This window comes from Microtus oregoni, unplaced genomic scaffold, assembly GCF_018167655.1.
Source record: "Microtus oregoni isolate MIOR12 unplaced genomic scaffold, Mior012 000003F_ref0000135, whole genome shotgun sequence".
Lineage (NCBI taxonomy): Eukaryota > Metazoa > Chordata > Mammalia > Rodentia > Cricetidae > Microtus > Microtus oregoni.
This window is the reverse complement of record NW_024543062.1, coordinates 22,406,372-22,427,419: the sequence shown is the minus strand read 5'-3', so window position 1 is coordinate 22,427,419 and position 21,048 is coordinate 22,406,372. Positions and strand designations below refer to the sequence as shown.

The 21,048-nt window shown below is 49.2% G+C and overlaps 1 protein-coding gene across 1 annotated transcript in view; it reads right to left on the bottom strand.

The window, feature by feature from the left end:
* Positions 1 to 6,430: 6,430 nt before the first annotated feature.
* Positions 6,431 to 21,048, bottom strand: part of Acad10 (acyl-CoA dehydrogenase family member 10) — a 41,247-nt gene continuing 26,629 nt past the window's right edge. The window contains exons 11-22 of the mRNA XM_041649089.1: positions 19,491 to 19,636; positions 18,212 to 18,385; positions 17,017 to 17,417; positions 15,929 to 16,069; positions 15,419 to 15,556; positions 15,230 to 15,320; positions 12,167 to 12,325; positions 10,802 to 10,974; positions 8,805 to 8,948; positions 7,958 to 8,035; positions 7,381 to 7,573; positions 6,431 to 7,206 (exon numbers count right to left, since the gene is read on the bottom strand). Of these exons, the coding sequence (XP_041505023.1) occupies positions 7,403 to 7,573; positions 7,958 to 8,035; positions 8,805 to 8,948; positions 10,802 to 10,974; positions 12,167 to 12,325; positions 15,230 to 15,320; positions 15,419 to 15,556; positions 15,929 to 16,069; positions 17,017 to 17,417; positions 18,212 to 18,385; positions 19,491 to 19,636 (1,816 nt within the window). The 3' untranslated portion in view covers positions 6,431 to 7,206; positions 7,381 to 7,402. The remainder of the gene's footprint in view (positions 7,207 to 7,380; positions 7,574 to 7,957; positions 8,036 to 8,804; positions 8,949 to 10,801; positions 10,975 to 12,166; positions 12,326 to 15,229; positions 15,321 to 15,418; positions 15,557 to 15,928; positions 16,070 to 17,016; positions 17,418 to 18,211; positions 18,386 to 19,490; positions 19,637 to 21,048) is intronic.

Genomic DNA, 21,048 nt, shown 5'->3' with positions numbered 1-21,048 from the left:
AGGAGTGAGATTGAATGTCTTTGTTTGCAGCCATGCATTTCTGTGTGTGTGTGTGTGTGTGTGTGTGTGTTCACACACACCTGTAAAGGCAGTAAACACTGCCCATCAGTGTGGTGACTTTTCTATCACTTATCATTTCTTACTGGCGAATGTCCTTAAGTAGACTCCTGTTTATCTGTTTACATACCAATGTAACACCATTTTGTTGATTGCCAGTAGTTTAACCTTTTTGTTTGTTTCCTTGTTTATTTTGAGATTTATTTATATAATTATGACTACCACACTGGTTTATGTACTGAGGGTAAAACTGGACTTTCATGGATGCTAGGGAAACACTCTATCCTCTGAGCCACACCCCCAACCCTATTTTATATTTTTTACATGGACAAAGTGTCTTTATTAGAGAAATCCGGGATTACATAGGATTTTGGAGCGAACATTTAGCCCTTCTCCTGGTGGAAGGAGGACACATCATTGCCTTAGCATGGTTACACTGCACCCAATTTGCGTAGAGCCTCTTTGCCTGTTTAGTCACTTCTGCCTCTTTGAGCTTGAGCCAGGGAACCATGGACTTACTTTTAGAATGTGATCAGTTACTGCCAGCATGGTCAAGGCCTCTCCCCAACACCGGCCTAGGGTGGCATGCCAGGCAGAAGAAAAGCGATGTTCTGGGGCAATGTCCTCCAGTGAGACCACATGGACTTTGATCTGGGTAAAGGGCTCCTGGCCAGGCACCTTGAAGGCATGTAGCTCCTGGGCATGGACAAACAGCGCAGGCTGGTGACTGGTGGGACACAGGTGCCACCATGTAGACCGCCTTGGCGGGTCACTCAGTCTAGGGTTGTAACCCACCTGGCAGGTCAGTAATTCCAGGGTCCTGGAGAGGCACTATCTGAAAGACACGGGCGGGAGAGAGGAAGAAGGCCATGCTAGGTTTGTCAGAGCCTCTGTTTATTAAAGTCATGGTTACAGCTTATATAGGATAAGGAATTTGGGGGGCAGGGGCATGGGCAGGAGGGAATCTTGCAGCGGTGGTTCCAGCCGGTCATGAGGTCCTTGGCCAGGAGGTTACGATCAGTCAGGTCACGATTCCTCGGTCAGGAAGTCACAAGTTGACACTCCTGGTTCTCTAGATAATTGGAGTGTGGGGTGGGTTCCGCTAACAGATAGCTCTCTATTAACAGATAATTGGGTGTGGGATAGGCTCTGCCAATAAAACAATTCTCAATACTGTTGGGGAGTGGGGTTCTCTGCAAACTCCTTAGGACAATGGTTCCTGCAATAATTTTGGAGGGGAAAATGGCTCCTAACACCACCATTGTGCAGAAGTCCCTCCTTTAACTCCCACTGTTTAACCCAGCACAGAGAGGCAGGTCTGTGGCTTAAAGGCTAGCCTGGGCTATAGAGAGAGATTCTGTTTTAAAAAGGCAAACTTTGGAACCAAACAAAACAGAAAGGCTCTCATTCTGGGATAAGGGTGTAACTCAGAAGCAGAGCACTTACCTAGCGTGCTGGATACCCTACAAATCGTCAAAATTTAGCCAGCAGGCTACATTCATTTTCCTCTCTCTGCTCTTGACTGTGGACATGATGTGGTTTAGCTGCCTCAAGCTCCTGCCGCTGTGACATTTCTGTGATGAAGGATGCTAACCTGGAATTGTAACCCGAATTAACCCCTTTCTTCCCTAAGGTTTTTTTATGGGGAGGGGAGAGGGTATTCATCACAGCAACAAAAATGAAACAAGGTTTTGTGTGGCTCAGTCATCTAATGTTGACAATTCTGATGTAACATTAGATAATGTCTGATGTATTACAATGTAACACCCACACTGTATTTCTTTTTATTTATTTTATGTGTATGAGTGCTCTATCTGCATGTACACCTGCACGCCAGATCAGGATCCAACTATAGATGGTTGTGAGCCACCATGTGGTTGCTGGAAACTGAACTCAGGACCTCTGGAAGAGCAGCTGATGCTCTTAACCACTGAGCCATCTCTCCAGCCCCTCATACTATATTTCTATCTGACTGTACTGGTGTTCTCTTTTCCCCTTTTCATTGCCTGATGCTGTATATCAAACCCAGGACCTTATGTTAGTGCCATCCCCAGCCCCTGGCATTGGGAGAATTGTCTCACTATATAGCCCAAACTGGCCTGGAACTTGCTAGGCTCCTCCTCCCAGGCGCTGGAACAGCGAAAGTGTGCTCCACACCGGATCTTCCTTGAGTCTTTCCCTTTGCTTTCTCATTCTTCAATCTTTAATCTGATTTTAAAAACAAAACAAACCTGCTCCCCTCTGATCCTTTCTTCTGTGTAGGCTCTGGACCAATTATTAGTAAAGGCCCTGGCACAAGCTCATCCACCATGCTGAGACTTTGGTACAGGCACCGGGGACACTTCCTTTAAGACAATGCACACCTGCTCTGCTGTCTCAAAACCAAACAGCTAGGCGGTGGTGGCTCATGTCTTTAATCCAGGAGGCAGAGGCAGGGGGATCTCTGTGAATTCAAGACCAGCCTGGTCTACACAGAAAAACCCTATCTCGGGGGAGAAGGGGGAGACACCAAACATACACAAAAAAACTGGCAGCCACTGAGGGTTTCCTCAGAGTCACTGAACAGGGAGACAAAATATTGGTTGTTCAGTCTTCCCCTGGAGAGTAAGGACAGATTTTCCCCACATCTAGTGAAGTTAGGTTGGGGAGTCTTGCTCTGCAGCCCTGTCGCTCTCTTGGTCTGTACACAAACTCATGATGCGCTGCTGACTCTTGTGTACAACCAGCCCACACGGCCACTGCCTGTGCTTAGAGCTCTGAACCCCTCAGGTAGAGAGAGCCCTAACCCGAGGCTATTGATCTCCTGGGACAGAAGCATCAGGAGAGCAAACTCCTTGGCTGTACGCCAGCTTCCTTTTCCTTCGGTGTGAGGGGCCAGATGCTCACAGGAAGCCCTTAAACTAAGGAGGAAGCAGTCCAGAAACTTCTCAACTGAGCTGCTGGCTGTATGGCCTTGGGAAGCTATCTGACCTCCTGAGTCTAAGTCAGTCTCCTTTTATTGGTGGTGGTGGCATGGGCAGGGGGAGTATCCGGTTGTCCTCAGAGCTGAGAAGAGCTTGTACCAGCCGCCTCCTGTGCTCCAGGAACCAGCAGCACTCACAGTCCACCAGCTGGGGCCCCTGACCTGGGAGATCCGGCGTCTGCCTTGCTCAGGCTTCTCCAAAGGGCGTGAGGTAGGGAGCAAGTGTGACTGAAAGTCCCTCATACCAACTCATGCTTCCGAAATCAGCTAGACCCCAGAATGATGCTTCGTGGCTTGAGCTTGAGAAGTATTGTGGTCCAGGCAGCTGGGGGCTGGTCCTCAGTCTGATAAAATCCCTCAGGTCTGGTCTCCCACTAAAGCACAGCGACTGCTTGGGCTTGAACTCATGGACACACTAGACAGACACCGTGCCACTGAAACCCACCCTGCAGCCAAGCCCCTTCCTCTCTGGCTCTTTCTGACGATAGCCACGTAGGAGTTGGCCCCACACAGTGCAAGCTCCGCTTGATCCTCAACCCCAGGAGCTCTGTCCTCTCCACTTTTCCTTTTTTTTTTTGTTTTAAAATTTATTTATTTATTAAAGATTTCTGTCTCTTCCCCGCCACCGCTTCCCATTTCCCTCCCCCTCCCCCAATAAAGTCCCCCTCCCTTGTCAGCCCAAAGAGCAATCAGGGTTCCCTGCCCTGTGGGAAGTCCAAGGACCACCCACCTCCATCCAGGTCTAGTAAGTTGAGCATCCAAACTGCCTAGGCTCCCACAAAGCCAGTACGTGCAGTAGGATCAAAAACCCACTGCCATTGTTCTTGAGTTCCCAGTAGTCCCCATTGTCCGCTATGTTCAGCGAGTCCGGTTTTATCCCATGCTTTTTCAGACCCAGGCCAGCTGGCCTTGGTGAGTTCCCGATAATATATCCCCATTGTCTCAGTGTGTGGGTGCACCCCTCGTGGTCCCGAGTTCCTTGCTCGTGCTCTCTCTCCTTCTGCTCTTGATTTGGACCTTGAGATTTCTGTCCGGTGCTCCAATGTGGGTCTCTGTCTCTGTCTCCTTTCATCGCCTGATGAAGGTTAATATTCAGGAGGATGCCTATATGTTTTTCTTTGGGTTCTCCTTCTTTCTTATTTAGCTTCTCTAGGATCATGAATTATAGGCTCAATGTCCTTTGTTTATGGCTAGAAACCAAATATGAGTGAGTACATCCCATGTTCCTCTTTTTGGGTCTGGCTTACCTCACTCAGGATAGTGTTTTTTATTTCCATCCATTTGCACGCAAAATTCAAGAAGTCCTTGTTTTTTTACTGCTGAGTAGTGCTCTAATATGTATATATTCCATACTTTCTTCATCCATTCTTCCATTGAAGGGCATCTAGGTTGTTTCCAGGTTCTGGCTATTACAAACAATGCTGCTATGAACATCGTAGAGCATATACTTTTGTTGTATGATAAGGCCTCTCTTGGGTATATTCCCAAGAGTGGTATTGCTGGGTCCAGGGGTAGGTTGATCCCGAATTTCCTGAGAAACCGCCACACTGCTTTCCAAAGTGGTTACACAAGTTTGCATTCCCACCAGCAATGGATGAGTGTACCCCTTTCTCCACAACCTCTCCAGCAAAGGCTATTATTGGTGTTTTTTATTTTAGCCATTCTGACAGGTGTGAGATGATATCTTAAAGTTGTCTTGATTTGCATTTCCCTGATCGCTAAGGAAGTTGAGCATGACCTTAAGTGTCTTTTGGCCATTGGAAGTTCTTTGTTGAAAATTCTCTGTTCAGCTCAGTGCCCCATTTTATAATTGGGTTGATTAGCCTTTTACGGTCTAGTTTCTTGAGTTCTTTATATATTTTGGAGATCAGACCTTTGTCAGTTGCGGGGTTGGTGAAGATCTTCTCCCAGTCAGTGGGTTGCCTTTGGTCTTAGTGACAGTGTCCTTTGCTTTACAGAAGCTTCTCAGTCTCAGGAGGTCCCATTTATTCAATGAGGCCCTTAATGTCTGTGCTGCTGGGGTTATACATAGGAAGTGGTCTCCTGTGCCCATGTGTTGTAGAGTACTTCCCACTTTCTCTTCTATCAGGCTCAGTGTGTTCGGACTGATATTGAGGTCTTTAATCCACCTCTCCACTTTTCAAATGAAGAAAACCCAGGGCCACAAGATGGAAAATCCCTTCCCAAACCCAGTTGAATTTGGGACACTGGAACCTGACCACCTAGATTTTTGAGACAGGGCCTAGAACTAACCAAGGCGGCAGAACTGGTTGGTCGGTGAGTCACAGGGACCCTCCTGTCACTGCCCTCCCAGAGATCACAAGTATACACCACACACTCAGCTTTCCATGTGGGCTTTGGAGCACAAACTCGGGAGCTTATTCTTGTGTAGCTAGCTCTTTCCCAGCCCTGCTTTCTTCCCAGCCCTGGCAGGGTCTTTTACAAACCCACATTGGGATTTGTGCAGATAGCTCAGTGGTTAAGACCATTATGCCCTGAGTTCAGTTCCCAACAACCATATGGTGGCTCACAACCACCTATAATGAGATCTGGTGCCCTCTTCTGTCCTTCAAGAATACATGCAGGCTAAACATTGTATACATATAAATATTTAAAAATTTTTTTTAAAGACTATATGCTTGCACATGTGGGTGTATCCAGGCCTTGAAGCAGTGAATCTGAGAGAGATGTGGGGTCATGCCTTAGCATGGCAGTAGAGCAAGGTTAATCTCAGAAGTCACGAGAGACATTCTTAGGGCCCATGATATGCCATGTCATGATACTTCCTTACAAACCCTTCTATTTCTGGCATGAAACAGAAGTGGGGCTCAGGTTGCGGAATCTACCAGTGTGCTGGCACTATGCTAACATTGAACAGTGGGCACGTTATCCATCTTCCTTCAGTAACTGTTCCTCAGATGTGGTAGCACCTGTGTCCCCAGCTCATGTGCGGACCAGCACACCTGAGAAAGCCATTCAGGAGCCTGTTGTGACTGTGCACTTGGCAGGGCATGGCCAGGCTGTGCATCAGGTCCATGGGGGAAGCAGGTACCCTGAGGTCAGGTTTACAGTACAGCATGTGATGGTGCCGGCCAAACTTGTTGCCTGCAGATGGGCTGTGCTGCATCTTAACGCCAGTCTTCCTAAAATAGCTGCTTCTTTTCTGGTCTCATGGGGCTTCTGTTCCTGTCTGTCTTCTCCCGTGCCGCAACAGGACTGCTGACAGGCAGCAGAGTGTGGCAGTTATGGGGATCTCACTCAGGTGGCATGGTTCCTCTGGTGAAGTTTTCTGGAGTAGGGTAACTAGTGGTGAGGTGTTGGAGCCCGCGTGGGTCCAACACAAATAATTATCTTCCCTAACTGGACTGGTACGGAGTCGCGAGGAATAATCAGACACAACTTACACGGTCATCATGGAAGGGCAAGATCTCGTTTATTCTCCAAACAGCTTATATATCATCACATAAATTGAGCGGGAAAACACATTAGATTCGTCTCCTAGGTAGCCAGGTGAAAGGCCTTCTGTCTCATCCGCATCTACCTGTGTGCTAGCTGTCACATAGGCCATGAATTAGCATCTCTGTAAGACTTCCTCCAAATTACCAAGAAATATGCACCAAACATCCTGACCAGCTTCAGCCAACACCTCTCCTCAGGAGATCTACATTTCTAACAAAAGAAGAAAGGAGCTGTACATCCTTGCTATTGTTACACAGAGACAGCTTGTCTGCAGAGCTGCGTGAGCACCTCAGACCAGGCCTATGGCTTTTATGCCTGGCTGCTACACCATACAGAAATATGGGCCTACAGTGAGGGGATGTGAAGAAGACATGGGGAGAATTAGGAGCGATGGCATCCATGTCCCACAGGGCCCCAGCATATGGGGCCAGTGCAGGGGAAGCAGCATAGTTGTGAGGAAGCCACCGACACCTGAGTCCCAGGGCTGTGGGAGCTTTTATCCCCATGTCTGTCATGTGACACAGGAAGTACACAGACTCTTTGTGTCCCCAAAGCCCTTTTGTAATAAGGCACCTGATGCGGGCACTCTAGCTGTTACAGAATGGTTTCATTCCAGTTGCAGGGAGCGTCTGCTGCGGTTCATGCCGTCTGCCTTCCTAGACACCCTGAGAAGGAACCCCATCGCCTCTGGAGAGAACAGAGCACACAGGTGTCCAGATTCCTACAGCCTGGAAAAGGGGACCATGAGGTCAACTCTGAGAAACACAAGACCAGCTCCCCAGGCCTGGACCCCAATGTTCTTCCTCCATGCTTAAAACACAAACTCAAGGCTATCCAGAAATAGTACCCAGCACGACTGCCCCACACTGAGGTGCTGGACACGATAGAAGAAGCACGCATACCTGGCCTTCCCAAGGACAGAACCTACACTCTGGGCGCTACTGGCTCCTGCAGCCTGCTGTGATTCCTCAGTTCCATCTTCGCCACAGTCAGCCGGTGGACCTCATCTGGGCCATCAGCAAAGCGCAGGGCTCGGGCCCAGGCCAAGAAAGGAGCCAGAGGGTAGTCGCTGCTCAGGCCTGCTGCTCCAAAGGCCTGCCGGACACATGGCAGGGAGGAGGAGAAGGCCTGGATGAGCTCTAAAAGTGACATCCTGCTCAGAACACCTGGGGATGCCCTGTGACACCTGTGAGTTCAGACCTCTCATGGGACACTGCCACCCTCTGGTTGCCTGAGTCACCAAGAAGGTTGCTTCTGCTACCTAGAAAGTTCTGTGTGGGACCAGGTGTCAGGATGTGGAAGGAGGAACCCTGCAGAGTCGGGACTTTGGGTGTGAGCAGCAGCAGAGGAGCCCAAGGCCAGCCAGCTACTTACAAGCTAACACCCACTGTCTTGGACTAGGGAAGGAGGGAGGCCCTTGCACTCTTCGTTTGAAGGGTAAAGCGCAGGTATAGAGGGAGGGAATCCAGGGTGGCTCACCTGAATAGCGCGGTCAATGACTTGATAGGCCATGGATGGGGCTACCATTTTGATCATGGCAATCTCTAAAGCTGCAGCCTGCAGGAGAAGATAGAGTTAGAAGAACAGAGGGCCAGGTGCTGGGAGGGCAACACAAAGTCAAGCTGTCAGGGTGGACAGAGTTGGGTTCTGCAAGCGAGCGTGACTAGGGTAAAGGGGAATGGCTGCTGCTACATTCTGGACCACAGCCAGATCCAGCGGCCTGAGCTACTGGCTATGGACAGCACCTCCCTGCACTTCTCTTGGCAGTTGCAAGGCACTGGGTTTGACTCCAAACGGCAACTACACAAACAGCTGTGTCCAGGTCCAGCTCCAGGCAACCTTGGGGCTGGCCACTAGAGCATCAAAGAGTCAGGAACTGTACTCCTGACACAACCCCATCACTGGAGCTCTTGGCTGGGTGTAGGGTCCCTGCTTAGAAGGCCAGATAACACAGCAGTCAGCATGTACCATGCCCAGCCGCTACCGGCAATGGGTCATGTTGTTCTGGGAATAAGGCCCTGTGTTGGCTAATGCTGTATTTGGACTAGGCCTGTGAGGTCCCTTGTCCCCCAGCTCTCTCCTCCGTCATCCACCTCCCCCACCAACATGCTGTAGGAGTACAGGGGCCACCAGACTTCCCTTTCTCAAATCAGGAAGGTTCCCAGTTAGTAAACGGAAGTTCCCTGTTCCTGGCCTTTTCTGGAGTGGATAGACGGCCAGAGTTCAAGAGAACAGTAGCAGTCATCAGCATCCAAGAGTTAAGCAAGAAGAGAAGGCCCACTGCAGTGTCACCCCAGGGTGACCTCTGACCTGGGAGGCCTCCCACCTTGTTTCCTGCCACATCCATGAGGTGCGCAGCTTTCAGCACCAGCAGCCGTGCCTGCTCGATGTCCACACGTGACCGGGCAATGTCTGCCAGGATGGTGCCATGCTCCACAAGGGGCTTCCCGAAGGCGGTGCGGGACATCACCTACAGATACCAGGGAGACGAGGCTGAGGAGCTGGGCATACAGGAGAGGAGAGCAGAAGCGGGAGCTGGCTGGCGGCAGCGTCTGTATACAGGCGATAATGCTCATCACAGATGCCACACCTATACGGAACACCCTCAAAGGCTGATGGACCGACTGCTGCTACAGTGACCCCGGAGAGTTTGCAGTGCTGCAGGTCCAGAGCCAGGATCTTACTGCCCACTGCAGTATTAATTAACACCTGTGATTAATCCTGTTGGAATGTGACGTACTCTCCCTCCCACCAACCCAAAAGCTAAGAGTGTCATCAGATGGTACCAGAGACCCCAAGGACCAAACTTAGGTTAGCAACATTATTGACAGCAGGTACCTTTACCTGATGGGCCAACTCACTGTCTTCCCCCCATAAAAAAAACAACAGTCATAGTCCACACAGTGTTGTGTAGCCTCTTTCTATTGGTTCATTTGAGACAGGTCTCTCCAGGTAGTCCCTGGTGTCCTGGAACTTGCTATGTAGACTATACTGGCCTTGAACTCATAGAGATCTGCCTGTCTCTCTCTACAGAGGGATTCAAGGTATATGCCATGACACTTTTCCCTTCCAGTCTGCTTTTAAAACATACAACTTAGGGGCATTGTGAGTGTCCCTAAATTAATATTTTTTTTTTTTTTGTCTTTTTGAGACAGGGTTTCTCTGTACCTTTTGGAGCCTGTCCTGGAACTAGCTCTTGTAGACCAGGACGGCCTCAAACTCAGAAAGATCCGCCTGCCTCTGCCTCCCGAGTGCTGGGACTAAAGGGTGCACCACCACCGCCCAGCTCTAGATTATATGTTTAAAAAGTAGGTTTTATCCTAAGAAGCTACTTTCCACCCAGGCATGGTGTGGTCATCCTTGGGTACATGGAGAGATCCAGGCCAGCATGGGCTGTATGTGAACCTGGGCTAGGATAGGGGATGTGGCAAAAAGTCTGGTGACCTTTGTGCCATCTTTGTGGCTGGAGACCACACCAGAACCTCATCCTGACAGAATCTACCCCAGACCCTGATTATAAGCTTGTCATGGGGACTTTACAGAGTTTCCGTGTAGTCTCTCCCCATCTCTATTTAGCTTACTTTGTTCCTCAGAGATTTATGTATGCTTTTCTGTGTACACAGGATTGCATTTATCATCACCAGAATAAGTTTGCACCAAATTATGCTGTGCTTCAAGATACCTAAAGTAAACCATTTGGGGGTTAGACTCCTGAAGTCGGGCTGAACTGAACTCTTTCTTGACTCTGCTGCCCTGATAGTCACAGAGACCCCTATACTATGCAGGCCTCCAGCTGTTAAGGGGCCCACAGCAAACGACTTTCATTGTTTGAGACAGTGTCCTGTTATGGAATCTAGGTGACTCTGGAAGTTGCAACAATCCTTCTGCCTTAGTTTTCTGAGTGCTGGAATAAGATACCATGCTGGCTTCAGATTCTATATTCTGACCACACTGGACAAGGAGGGCGATATACACTGGGCCAGGTGCTGTGACCCCAGGCCACAGAGACAGACAACTCAGGATCTCCCTGGGGTCTGAGTTTTAACAATGTGCTGGAAGCATGGATAGCTCTTGGCTACTCATATCCTGTGGGCATTGGAACCTCACCCTCAGCTACCATAAAGCCTGCCTGGTCTTTCCTTCTGGCCACTTGGACAAAGAGGTGGCCACTCTACCTTGGAAGTCAGCTGTGGCCAAAGTAGAGACCACAGATTCTGGATGTGAATATCACTCTGTGAGGTCTGTTTTCAGAAGGGCACCAGTGTTTGAAGTTCCCAGACAGCAATAGTGGCTGTTGTTCAGTGTGGGCACTAGGGAACTCACGCGTGTCTTCATGAGTGACAGGGCCCTCTCTGAATACCCGATCAGCCTCATGCAGTGATGAATCCGGCCAGGCCCCAGCCTGCCCTGTGCGATCTCAAAGCCTCGACCAGGGCCCAGGATTATGTTCTCTTTTGGCACACGCACGTCCTTGAACCGTACTTCGCCATGGCCCCCTGAAAGATGAAAATACATTTTTCTTGGGTATGTTTATTCCTCTCTTCAGTTAGGGCTACGTGTTCCCAGACCTTAGCCTTCTAACTGTGTCACAGTTAAGAAGGGGTCAGGGGACCCAGAAATAAGGGAAGAGAATTGTTTTCAGCAAAAAACAAAACAAACAAACAAACAAGTTATTCTGACATTCCTTATGGGTTTTCTTCTTTTTCTTTTTCTTTTTTTTTTTTTTTTAGTGGGGAGGATTTTTTGAGACAGGGTTTCTCTGTGTAGCTTTGGAGCCTGTCCTGGAACTCGCTCTGTAGACCGGACTGGCCTCGAACTCAGATCTGCTTGCCTCTCAAATACTGGTATTAAAGGTGTGCACCACCACTGCCCAGCTCCTTATGTTTTTCAAGACAGAGTTTCTCTGCATAGCCATAGCTGTCCTAGAACTCACTATGTATACCAGGCTGGCCTTAAACACAGATATTTGCCTGCCTCTGACTCCAGAGAGCTGGAATTAAACCACTGCCCAGCTTCTGCCATTTTCTTAAAAAGTTTTGTATATCAAATTTACTGCTGAGTGTGTGTATATGTCTGCACATAGGCACAGTGAATTTGGAGGTCAGAAAACCATGTTCAAGAGTCAGGTCTCTTCTACCATGCAGGTCCTGGGGATTGAACACACCTTGTCAGGCTTGACAGCAAGACTCTTTCCCTACTGAGCCACCTCCCCGGCCACAGTTATTTACACCTTTAGGACAAATACAGAGTCAGATGTCTCCTTTTACCACGTGGGTGACAAGGGCTGAACTCAGGTCATCAGGCTTGGTGGAAGTACCCACTGAGCCATCTTACAGGCCCTGTGGTTAAAATATGATGCAGGCCAGAACCTCTATGTGATGCAGAAGTGAGGGTGTGAATGCTGTCAGCAGGGAAGGCTCTCTCCTCACACAGGGGCTCAACTGAGGCTGTGACCTGCACTGTTGCCCTGGCGCCTCTGCTGGACCTCATCATCTTCTGAGATTAGAAGAGGAAAGGCAAGCATAAACACCCACAGGCAGTTTGCCGAGCAGTTCCAGCTCCTTAGGAAATAAAGGGCTGGGCCAGATCCTTGGCATGTGGAAAATTCTGAACAGAACAAGCACTCCCCCAAACTGCTGCCCATGTACTAGAGCCACACTCAGGGTGACTGACCCCGGGAGGTCTAACCTGGGGGATCCTCCAACCCATACACTGACAAAGGCCGGATGATATTGATTCCTGGAGTGTCCATGGGAACCAAGATTATGGACTGCTGCTGGTGCCTCGGGGCCTGAGGGTCTGTTTTTCCCATAAACACACAGAGTTTGCAGCGTGGATCCAGGATGCCTGCCAGGAGAGAAGAGAGAGCATTCTGTCAGTGCATGCCAAGGCCAGTGAAGCCCTAAAGCAAACCTAGGACACTGATAGATACAGGATTGGAGAAGCGCTGCCCATGCAGGCTCCAGGCCAGACAGAGCTTACCGCACTGAGACTAGGACCCAGCACCATAGGAACAATGTTTTAACTGTGTGTACGTTTTGTCTGCATGTTGTGACTGCAGTACCCAAAGACACCAGAAGAGGGAGTCAGATCTCTTAGAACTAGAGACATAGACAGTTGTGAGTCACCATGTGGGTGCTGGTAATCAAGTCCTGGTTCTCTTGCAAGAGTAGCTAGTGAAAACCGGGCGATGGTGGCGCACGCCTTTAGTCCCAGCACTCGGGAGGCAGAGGCAGGCGGATCTCTGTGAGTTCGAGACCAGCCTGGTCTAGAAGAGCTAGTTCCAGGACAGACTCCAAAGCCACAGAGAAACCCTGTCTCGAAAAACCAAAAAAAAAAAAAAAAAAAAAAAAAAAAAAAAAAAAAAAAGAGTAGCTAGTGACCGTAACTACTTCAGTCCTCTCTTCAGTCCCATAAAAATAATTAAAAACCATCATGTTAGACTTGAAGAAATAGAAACAAAATTCAAGGTGGCTGCTATAAGCATCTTCTCTAGCCTGCTGAGGTCCAGCTGAGGAAATGGGTTATGTGATGAGATGTCTGCTATGGATGGTACAAAACAGCTCACAAGTTTAACCACAGTGAAGCAGCAAAGATAGAACTGGCTGCAAAAGACTTTGTTAGGAATATTACCTAATGCGAGCTCTCTGCCGATGCAAAATTCCCAATCAAGCCAAATCAAAACAAGCCAAATTAAAAAAAAATCCAGGTTTAATGGGATTCCTGCGCTCTTGGGTGGTCCCGAGGGGGAACTGAGAGGAAGGAAAAGAGACCACGTGTTCCTCTTTTGGGAGTTCATTTAAATACTACTCTGTGGGAGTGGTCCTGACCCCAATACAATGCTCAGGCCTGGGGGCCTGGGGTCTACGCTCCCACCCTCTAGTGAACCCTGGTGGTTGTTAGGCCCAGGACAGTGGCACTCCTGGAAACACCCAGAAGACAACTGAACTGCCGGTTGTCAAGCTTCCACGCTGGTGCCTGCTGCAGGACTCGGAGTCTTAAGACTCCAAGACAGATCTGTGCTTCCAGCGGGCTGCTGTTGTGCTTTCTGGGAGGCATGGGAGACTGGCTGTCCTTGCTGAGAATACCTGCTGTGTGCGCTCCATGTCAAAGTGTGACAAACACGCCAAAGACACCCCGCTAGCACACTGCATAAACTCAGTGACTGCTTCAGAGTCCACACGATGGAGGGAGGGACGAGAGAGGAGGCTCAGATGCAACACTTGACCAGAGCACGGAATAAAACAAAATCTACTGTGCAGGAAACACTTCATTTATTCTCACTGCTCCCCTTCTTCTCTGTCCCCTCTCCTCCCATCCCTTCTTCTTGTCATAGGTGCTCTGAACATTAGATCTTAGCACATGGTACCCACGAGAGGTTGAGCAAGCAGAGGACAGGATGAGTGCTGACAGAGCTTCCATGAGTTACAAATGTGCGGATGTAGAGAAAGTTGAATGTCGCAGGGAACAAGTGTCAAGAGTTCACTTCCTAACAATTATAATAAAATTCAAAACAGTTATTTTACATGTGCGTTTTGCCTAACTGTATGAATGTGCACCACAGGCACGCCTATCCCAGAGGAAGTCAGAGCACTTGGAACTGGAGTTACAAACCACTGTGAGCCACAATGTGGGTGCTGGGAACTGACCCATGTTCTCTGCAATAACAAGTGCTCTTAACCCCCATCTCTGTGGGTCACTTCCTACGAATCACAATGAAGTTGGTGTAGGGGCCCACGCCTTTAACTCCAGCACTTGGGAGATGAGTTCAAGGCCAGTTTCATCTATGTCATGAATTCCAGGACAGCCAGATCTACATAGAGTCCCTATCTCAAGTAATGAGCAAAAGAATTACACAGAAACCTGTTGAAATTTTCTGGACAATGCAGCATTTGGATTTGTTGTAGTTTAATTTTGTTTTTTAAGACGGTATCTCATGTAGCCCAGGCTGGCCTTGAACTCATACATGACCAAGCATGACATCCCCACATTTGTATCATCCTCTGCCTCTACATCAAAAACCCGGGGATAACAGTTTGTGCAACCCCACATCTGACAGGTATATGGATTTTTGAAAAATACATAAATTTGAATCAGGTGTGGTGGCTCAAACCTGTAACCAAACACTTGGAAGGTAGGGGCCTGAGGATGGGGAGTTCATGGCCAGATTCAGCTACATAGCAAGTCTGAGGTCAGCACAGACTACATGATACCTTCTCTCCCTGACACCCCACACCCCTGTTCTGTCTGTCTCTGTCTCTCTCACATGTAAATTTCTCATTGACAGACAAAAAAAAAAAAAATCTACAAACTGCTGCTTCCTCCCCACAGCCTGCCCTGCTGTCCCCATTAATACTAGGAAGAACAGCTCTGGACACAGGTCTTGGAATCCAGCAAATTCTGAAGCCTGTTTGCTACCCACCAGCTGCTGCAGCCTTGGGTAAATGACTGGTCTCTCCGAGTCCTAGTTTCCTCTTGTGAAATGGGATGGATGGGGTCATCAGCTCTGTGAGCTGAGGGACAGAGAGGCACTTGGAAGCCTCTGAGAAACAACACCTATGACCTCATAGCAAAGGGAAGCCACCAGGAAGACTCCCAGGTGAAAGAGGCTGGCAGGACGTGGCAGAGCTGCCTGCAGGGGCATATAGCCACAGGTGTGCTCATCTGGTGCCACCTAGAGGACTCACAACACATCTTACCCTGCTCATCTGCACAGACTGAAAAACTGAAAACTATTTTCAAGCCAAGTACCTGTGATCCACCACTTGTGACCATTTATGACATAGGAGCCATCTTCCTCTCTGATGGAAGCCTCAATATTGGAGGCATCTGAGGAGGCCACCTGCACAGGAGCACATTCTGGTTAGAGTCCCTGTGGACCTGCATTCCTCAGGAGCAGAGACCAGGGGCCCCGCCAAAGGGGACATATGAAGACAGTACCTTGGGCTCCGTCATGGCAAAGCAGGAGCGGATCCTGCCCTCCAGCAGGGGCACCAGCCACCGGGCCTTCTGTTCCTCAGTGCCATACCGCACCAGGAGCTCCATGTTCCCCGTATCTGGGGCAGAGCAATTAAATATCTGAAGAGAAGAAACACGTCAGTCAGTGCCCCCAACATCTTCAACCCCTGGGAGAGGCCGGGCTGGACTCCTTCCATAGACCCACTCACAACTCATGAAGGCCCTTTCTCTCCCCCAGAGAAGGCTCACACACACCTGAAGTCAATCTCAAATGCTCTGAAATGCCCTTGGATCAGTTGTTTGAAGTAGAGAAAACTGGGCCAGGGGCTGGAAGCCCCCACAGTCCACATCCCTGGGTGGGTTCCCCTGCTGGGCTGATTGTTCTTGCCTTCCTTTCCCATGTGCTGTTCAAGTCATATGGTACCCCTAGATCTGACTGTCCACGCCATGTGGGGACATGTTCTCACACACTGAGGGAACCGGAGACTGTACCTCGGGAGCGTACAGGGACATGCCCATGACTTCACACAGATGTGCATACTCCACGTTAGTCAGCCCTGCTCCATATTTTTTCTCAGGATCTGTCTCCAAGGGTAGGAAAAGGTTCCAGAGCCCCTCAGCCTTGGCTTTCTCCTGGCAGGGGAAAAAGGACAGCCATAATCATTGAATCTTATCTTTAAAACAAAACAGTATTTATTTAAAAAAAAAAAAGCTGAGCAGGGAGTGGTAGCACCCATCTTTAACCCCAGCACTTGGGAGGCAGAGGCATGTGGATCTCTTGAGTTCGAGATGGTCTCAAACTGGTGCATGTGTTGAATTCCAGGCCAGTCACAGATGCATAGAGACCCTATCTCAACAAAACACAGCAAGGCAAAACAAAACAATGTAAGGATGTATGTGTGCATGCATGTGAATGCAGAGGCCTGTGGAGGCTAGAGGTGTGGTGTTGGAACCACTGGAGCTGGAGTTACAGGTGGTGTGAGCCACCTGATGTGGGTCCTCTGCAGTGGCAGTATGCTCTCTTAAGGTCTGAGCCATCTCTCCAGCCGTGACCACGTCTTACCTTCTCCAGTGGAACAGAAAGGGGAGAAGAAGGCGCAGTCAGAGACACAGCCCAAAGCAATGACGCAATGACAAGTCAGAGACACAGCAGCAGTTAAAGCGGGGTTAGCACTGGCACCGAACAGTCGCTCAGCTCCCGGATTCTGATACGGTCTCTAGCAGGAGACTTTGTGACCTTGTACCTTGCTTCTCAAATCTGTGTGACAGATGCCACCTGACCTAAGTCTCTCTACACCACAGACTATATTACTCGATTTTGTGACAGGGTCTCAACTAGTTGAAGGTGGCCTGAACTTTGCATCCTCCTGACTCCAATTCCCTAGTGCTGGGATCACAGGAGAAGCACTTTGCTTGGCTTGCATTCTCCCTTCTCCCCACAGATACTTGGCCTTGACAGAATAAGACCTGACTAATCAGCAGCTGTCTCTTTTAGGGACGGGAAAGCAAGGCCATGCCGCTCAGTCCCCCTGCTTCTTTCCTCACTGGAGAGGGTCAGCCATGTTGACAAGCTTGCTTACCTTGAGGTCTTCTATCAGCGGGGAAGGGCTCCACCTGTCGGCTGAGGCCTGGTGTCTCTGCAGCTCTGGCTCCAGGGGGTACACATTCTCTTTCATAAACTGCAACAGCCGGTCATACAACTTTCTGACCCGAGGAGAGAGGCCCTCTGGAGAGATGATCAGGACTCCCCTTGTCTCCTGAGAAGGGGCAGCAGCTACTACAGTGCTGGACCTCCTCACACCCGCTGGAGTTCTCTGGGGCCGTGACCCAGCCCATGCGTGGTAGGATTTCACTAGTGGTTTGGAGGCTGGCATTTCCTTGAAAACCCGGAAGCCTTCTTTGATGGCGAAGTCCCATGCCAGCTCAGCCATGAACTCAGGGAACTTCCCGCTTTGTTTGGCTATTGCCGAGCTTGCCTGTCCTATGCAAAATGGAAGGAGAACTGGTGACCCCTAACCAGCCTTCCTGGTGATGTGAGCCAGTGACACAGCCGATATTCTGAGGGCAGCCACTGTCACTGGCTGAGCACCTGTTCCGTCCATACTGGGGCCTGGGCCCTGCACTCCCGAGCAGCACTGTCTGAATCTGAACTTAGAGAACAAGGAAACCGAGTTTGGAGAGGAGGGTAAGCTCCCTGAGTACTAGAAATCAGAGATCAGATGTCCCCTGCTGTTTGCCATTCCTTTTCCCAAAGAAACTAAGCTTTGATGGCACAGACCTTTATCCCAGCACTTAGGAGTTAGAGGCATGTGAATCTCTGAGACACAACCACAACAAGAGCCAGGGCAGTCAGGGTTACACAGAGAAACCCTGTCCCAAAAACAAACAAAAAGAAACAAAAAGAACAAGAAGCAAATTTAGTAACACCCTCAGGTCACTTGTGCAGATCTACAAGATCCTAGAGTAACCCTTCTGAGAAAAGGCCATGGCCAGTCTAGGCACCGTTCCCTCAGAGTGATCACAGAGCACACCGGCATTTTCCTCTGCTTTTTTATTTTCTAAACTTTCAGACAGGGCTTCTTGGAGCCCCCAACATGTAGCTAAGGATGATCTTGAGGTCTCTGTCCTCCTACCCCCACCTTACAAGTGTGTGTCCCCACTTCTGCCTATATACATACACATTTTTATGATAGTTTAGAAAATTAAACCTTATATCATTCTGGCTAAACCTGACTCCTCAGAGCCTCTGTGACCCTCAGGCTGGCCAACACTTACCTGTGAGTGACCGCTTATAGACTCCCTGTAGTATTGCAGCCACACGGAAAAATGAGAAAGCCATGTAGAAGTTAGAGTTATCGATGGGTGGGATGCCCATTTGAAGACAGTACATCCGGAAGTACTCCTCCATTGTTGGAATGCCCAGCTGTGTCACATCCATGTCCCTGAACCCTGAGATAAGAGACACTGTCCTTAAGTGGTTGGCACCTACACTCTCCCCTACCACTAGCAAACATGTATTCTGAAAGCCACTATGCTCCTGAACCGCTTTTACAGCTGTGTGGCTCCTTGTGCTAGCCGATGACCTGAGGCGAGCATGAAGTTTCCATTTTACAGATTTTTCTCTCAAGGTTTCAGACCAGATTAACAGTAAACAAAGGAATGCAGCTTCTGATTACTCCCGGCCCACAACTCTCAGAGAGATGCCATCCTAAACCAGACATTTGATGACAAACAGTCCTAGAGGAGGGGTAATATACAACTAAGTGGAAAAATGAGATCATAAAATTATATGGTCATTGGTTTTGGTCACTTAGTCACTGAATCAAAGCATTGTTTCAATAACAGACCGGGTGCAATGACACGTGCCTTAATCCCAGCACCGGGGAAGTGGAGGTAGGACTGGCAGGGGTTTGAAGCCAGCCTCAGTGACACAGAGTTTAAGGACTGTCAGCCATGAGAGACTGTCTCAGAGCAGATAACCCAGAAATAAAGACAAAGAGATACACACACAGAATGGAAGGTGTATGTTGAGCCTGAGCATATCAGCAAGAACCTGTCCAGACACACAATCAAATGCAAGCTGGGGATACAGCTCAGTGCTAGAGTGTCAGCTAGCATGCACAAGGACCAAGACTCAACCCCCAGGACAAAAGAAGAAATGAGGGGGCTGGAGAGATGGCTCAGCGGTTAAGAGCATTGCCTGCTCTTCCAAAGGTCCTGAGTTCAATTCTCAGCAACCACATGGTGGCTCACAACCATCTGAAATGAGATTTGATGCCCTCTTCTGGCCTGCAGGCAGACACACAGACAGAATATTGTATACATAATAAACAAATAAATATTAAAAAAAATAACATTTCTTAAAAAAGAAGAAGAAATGGAAAGGAAAGAAAGAAAAAATGCACTATGGGTGAAGGGAGATACATCCCATTCCCACCCCACACTCCAGTGATACAGTTATTCGAACTACTTGCACCTCACTTTTAAGCCCAGCCCAGTCACCGCCACTCCAGCCAGTGCATGCCACAGTGCTTGCCACTTAACTGGCTCCTACCTTTTAGAATGGGAAAGCTGGACGGCAGGTGGTGAAGCAGGCAGCTGTAGGCCACATCCGCAAAGGGATCCCCTAACGTAGAAAGTTCCCAGTCCAGGACAGCAAGCACCTCTGCCTTTTCAGGATGGAATATTAGGTTATCCAGCCTGAGGAGCCACAGAAGGAATGGAGATAGCTGAGAAGACTCCATCCGCGCCCCCAGGCCCATCCTCCACCAGCCTGTATGCTGAGCCTTGGCCAGTCTCTAGGGCTCCGGGGTCCCCTTCTAGATTCACTCCCTCCCCATGATGGTACTAAAGCAAGCCTGCAGATTCTTTGACACACCTGCCACCAATTCTTCACTCTAGGAAACACCTGGCCTCTAATAAATGTCAAGTGGAGGAAGTGATGCTGAGGGTTTCCAGGTGGTGGAGGTCAGTGAAGGTCATAGCTTCTTTAACACACTCGAGCTACCAGGGATGTCCCGTTACCCAAGGGCCACCATACTAAGAAACCACAAAGCCACAGAGAAGGGCCTGAGGAGCCCAGCCACAGCCAGAGAGCCACCCTGCTGGAAGTGTGCTATCCTGTCCCGGCTGTCAGCGAAGAGGCCTTGGTGAAGTCTGCCATGCGGTCGTTACAGTAGCGCATGCTGGCCCAGGTAAGCCAGCTGGTTAGGAATGGCACTGTGGCTCCAGTCTGTCCAGTGGCCTCCGAGCCACACTGCACTCCTTTTAAACTCTCCAGGGGCCTCTGAGTCCTTTTGATGGACACTAATGCAGGCTTGACTTAAAATAAATGGAAGGGGCTGGAGAGGGGACTCAGTGCTTATGAGCACGTACTGCTCTTGCAGAAGGACCCGAGTTGGGTCCCAGCACCTGGTGAAGTTTGGCTCACAACCAGTTCCAGGATCTAATCCCTTCTGGCCTCCATGGGCACCTGTTCTTCACCTGTGCACATAGACACTTCATCAAAAGTAACTAAATCTTAAAAAAAAAAAAAAAAACCCCAAGCATTCAACAATACAGGGAATGGCACATGACCCCACGTGCCAGCTTCCTCACAGAAGCCACACCTGCCGTTTGGCTGCTTTTTTTTTTTTTAATATTTATTTATTATGTATACAATATTCTGTCTGTGTGTATGCCTGCAGGCCAGAAGAGGGCACCAGACCCCATTACAGATGGTTGTGAGCCACCATGTGGTTGCTGGGAATTGAACTCAGGACCTTTGGAAGAACAGGCAATGCTCTTTTTTTTTGGTTTTTCGAGACAGGGTTTCTCTGTGGTTTTGGAGCCTGTCCTGGAACTAGCTCTTGTAGACCAGGCTGGTCTCGAACTCACAGAGATCCGCCTGCCTCTGCCTCCCAAGTGCTGGGATTAAAGGCGTGCGCCACCACTGCCCGGCCAGGCAATGCTCTTAACCTCTGAGCCATCTCTCCAGCCCCCTGGCTGCTTTTTAAAAAAAAAAAATTTATTTATTTATTATATTATGTGTATAGTATTCCTTCCACATGAGCCTGCAAGCCAGAAGGGGGCGCCACGTCTCATTATAGATGGCTGTAAGCCACCATGTGGTT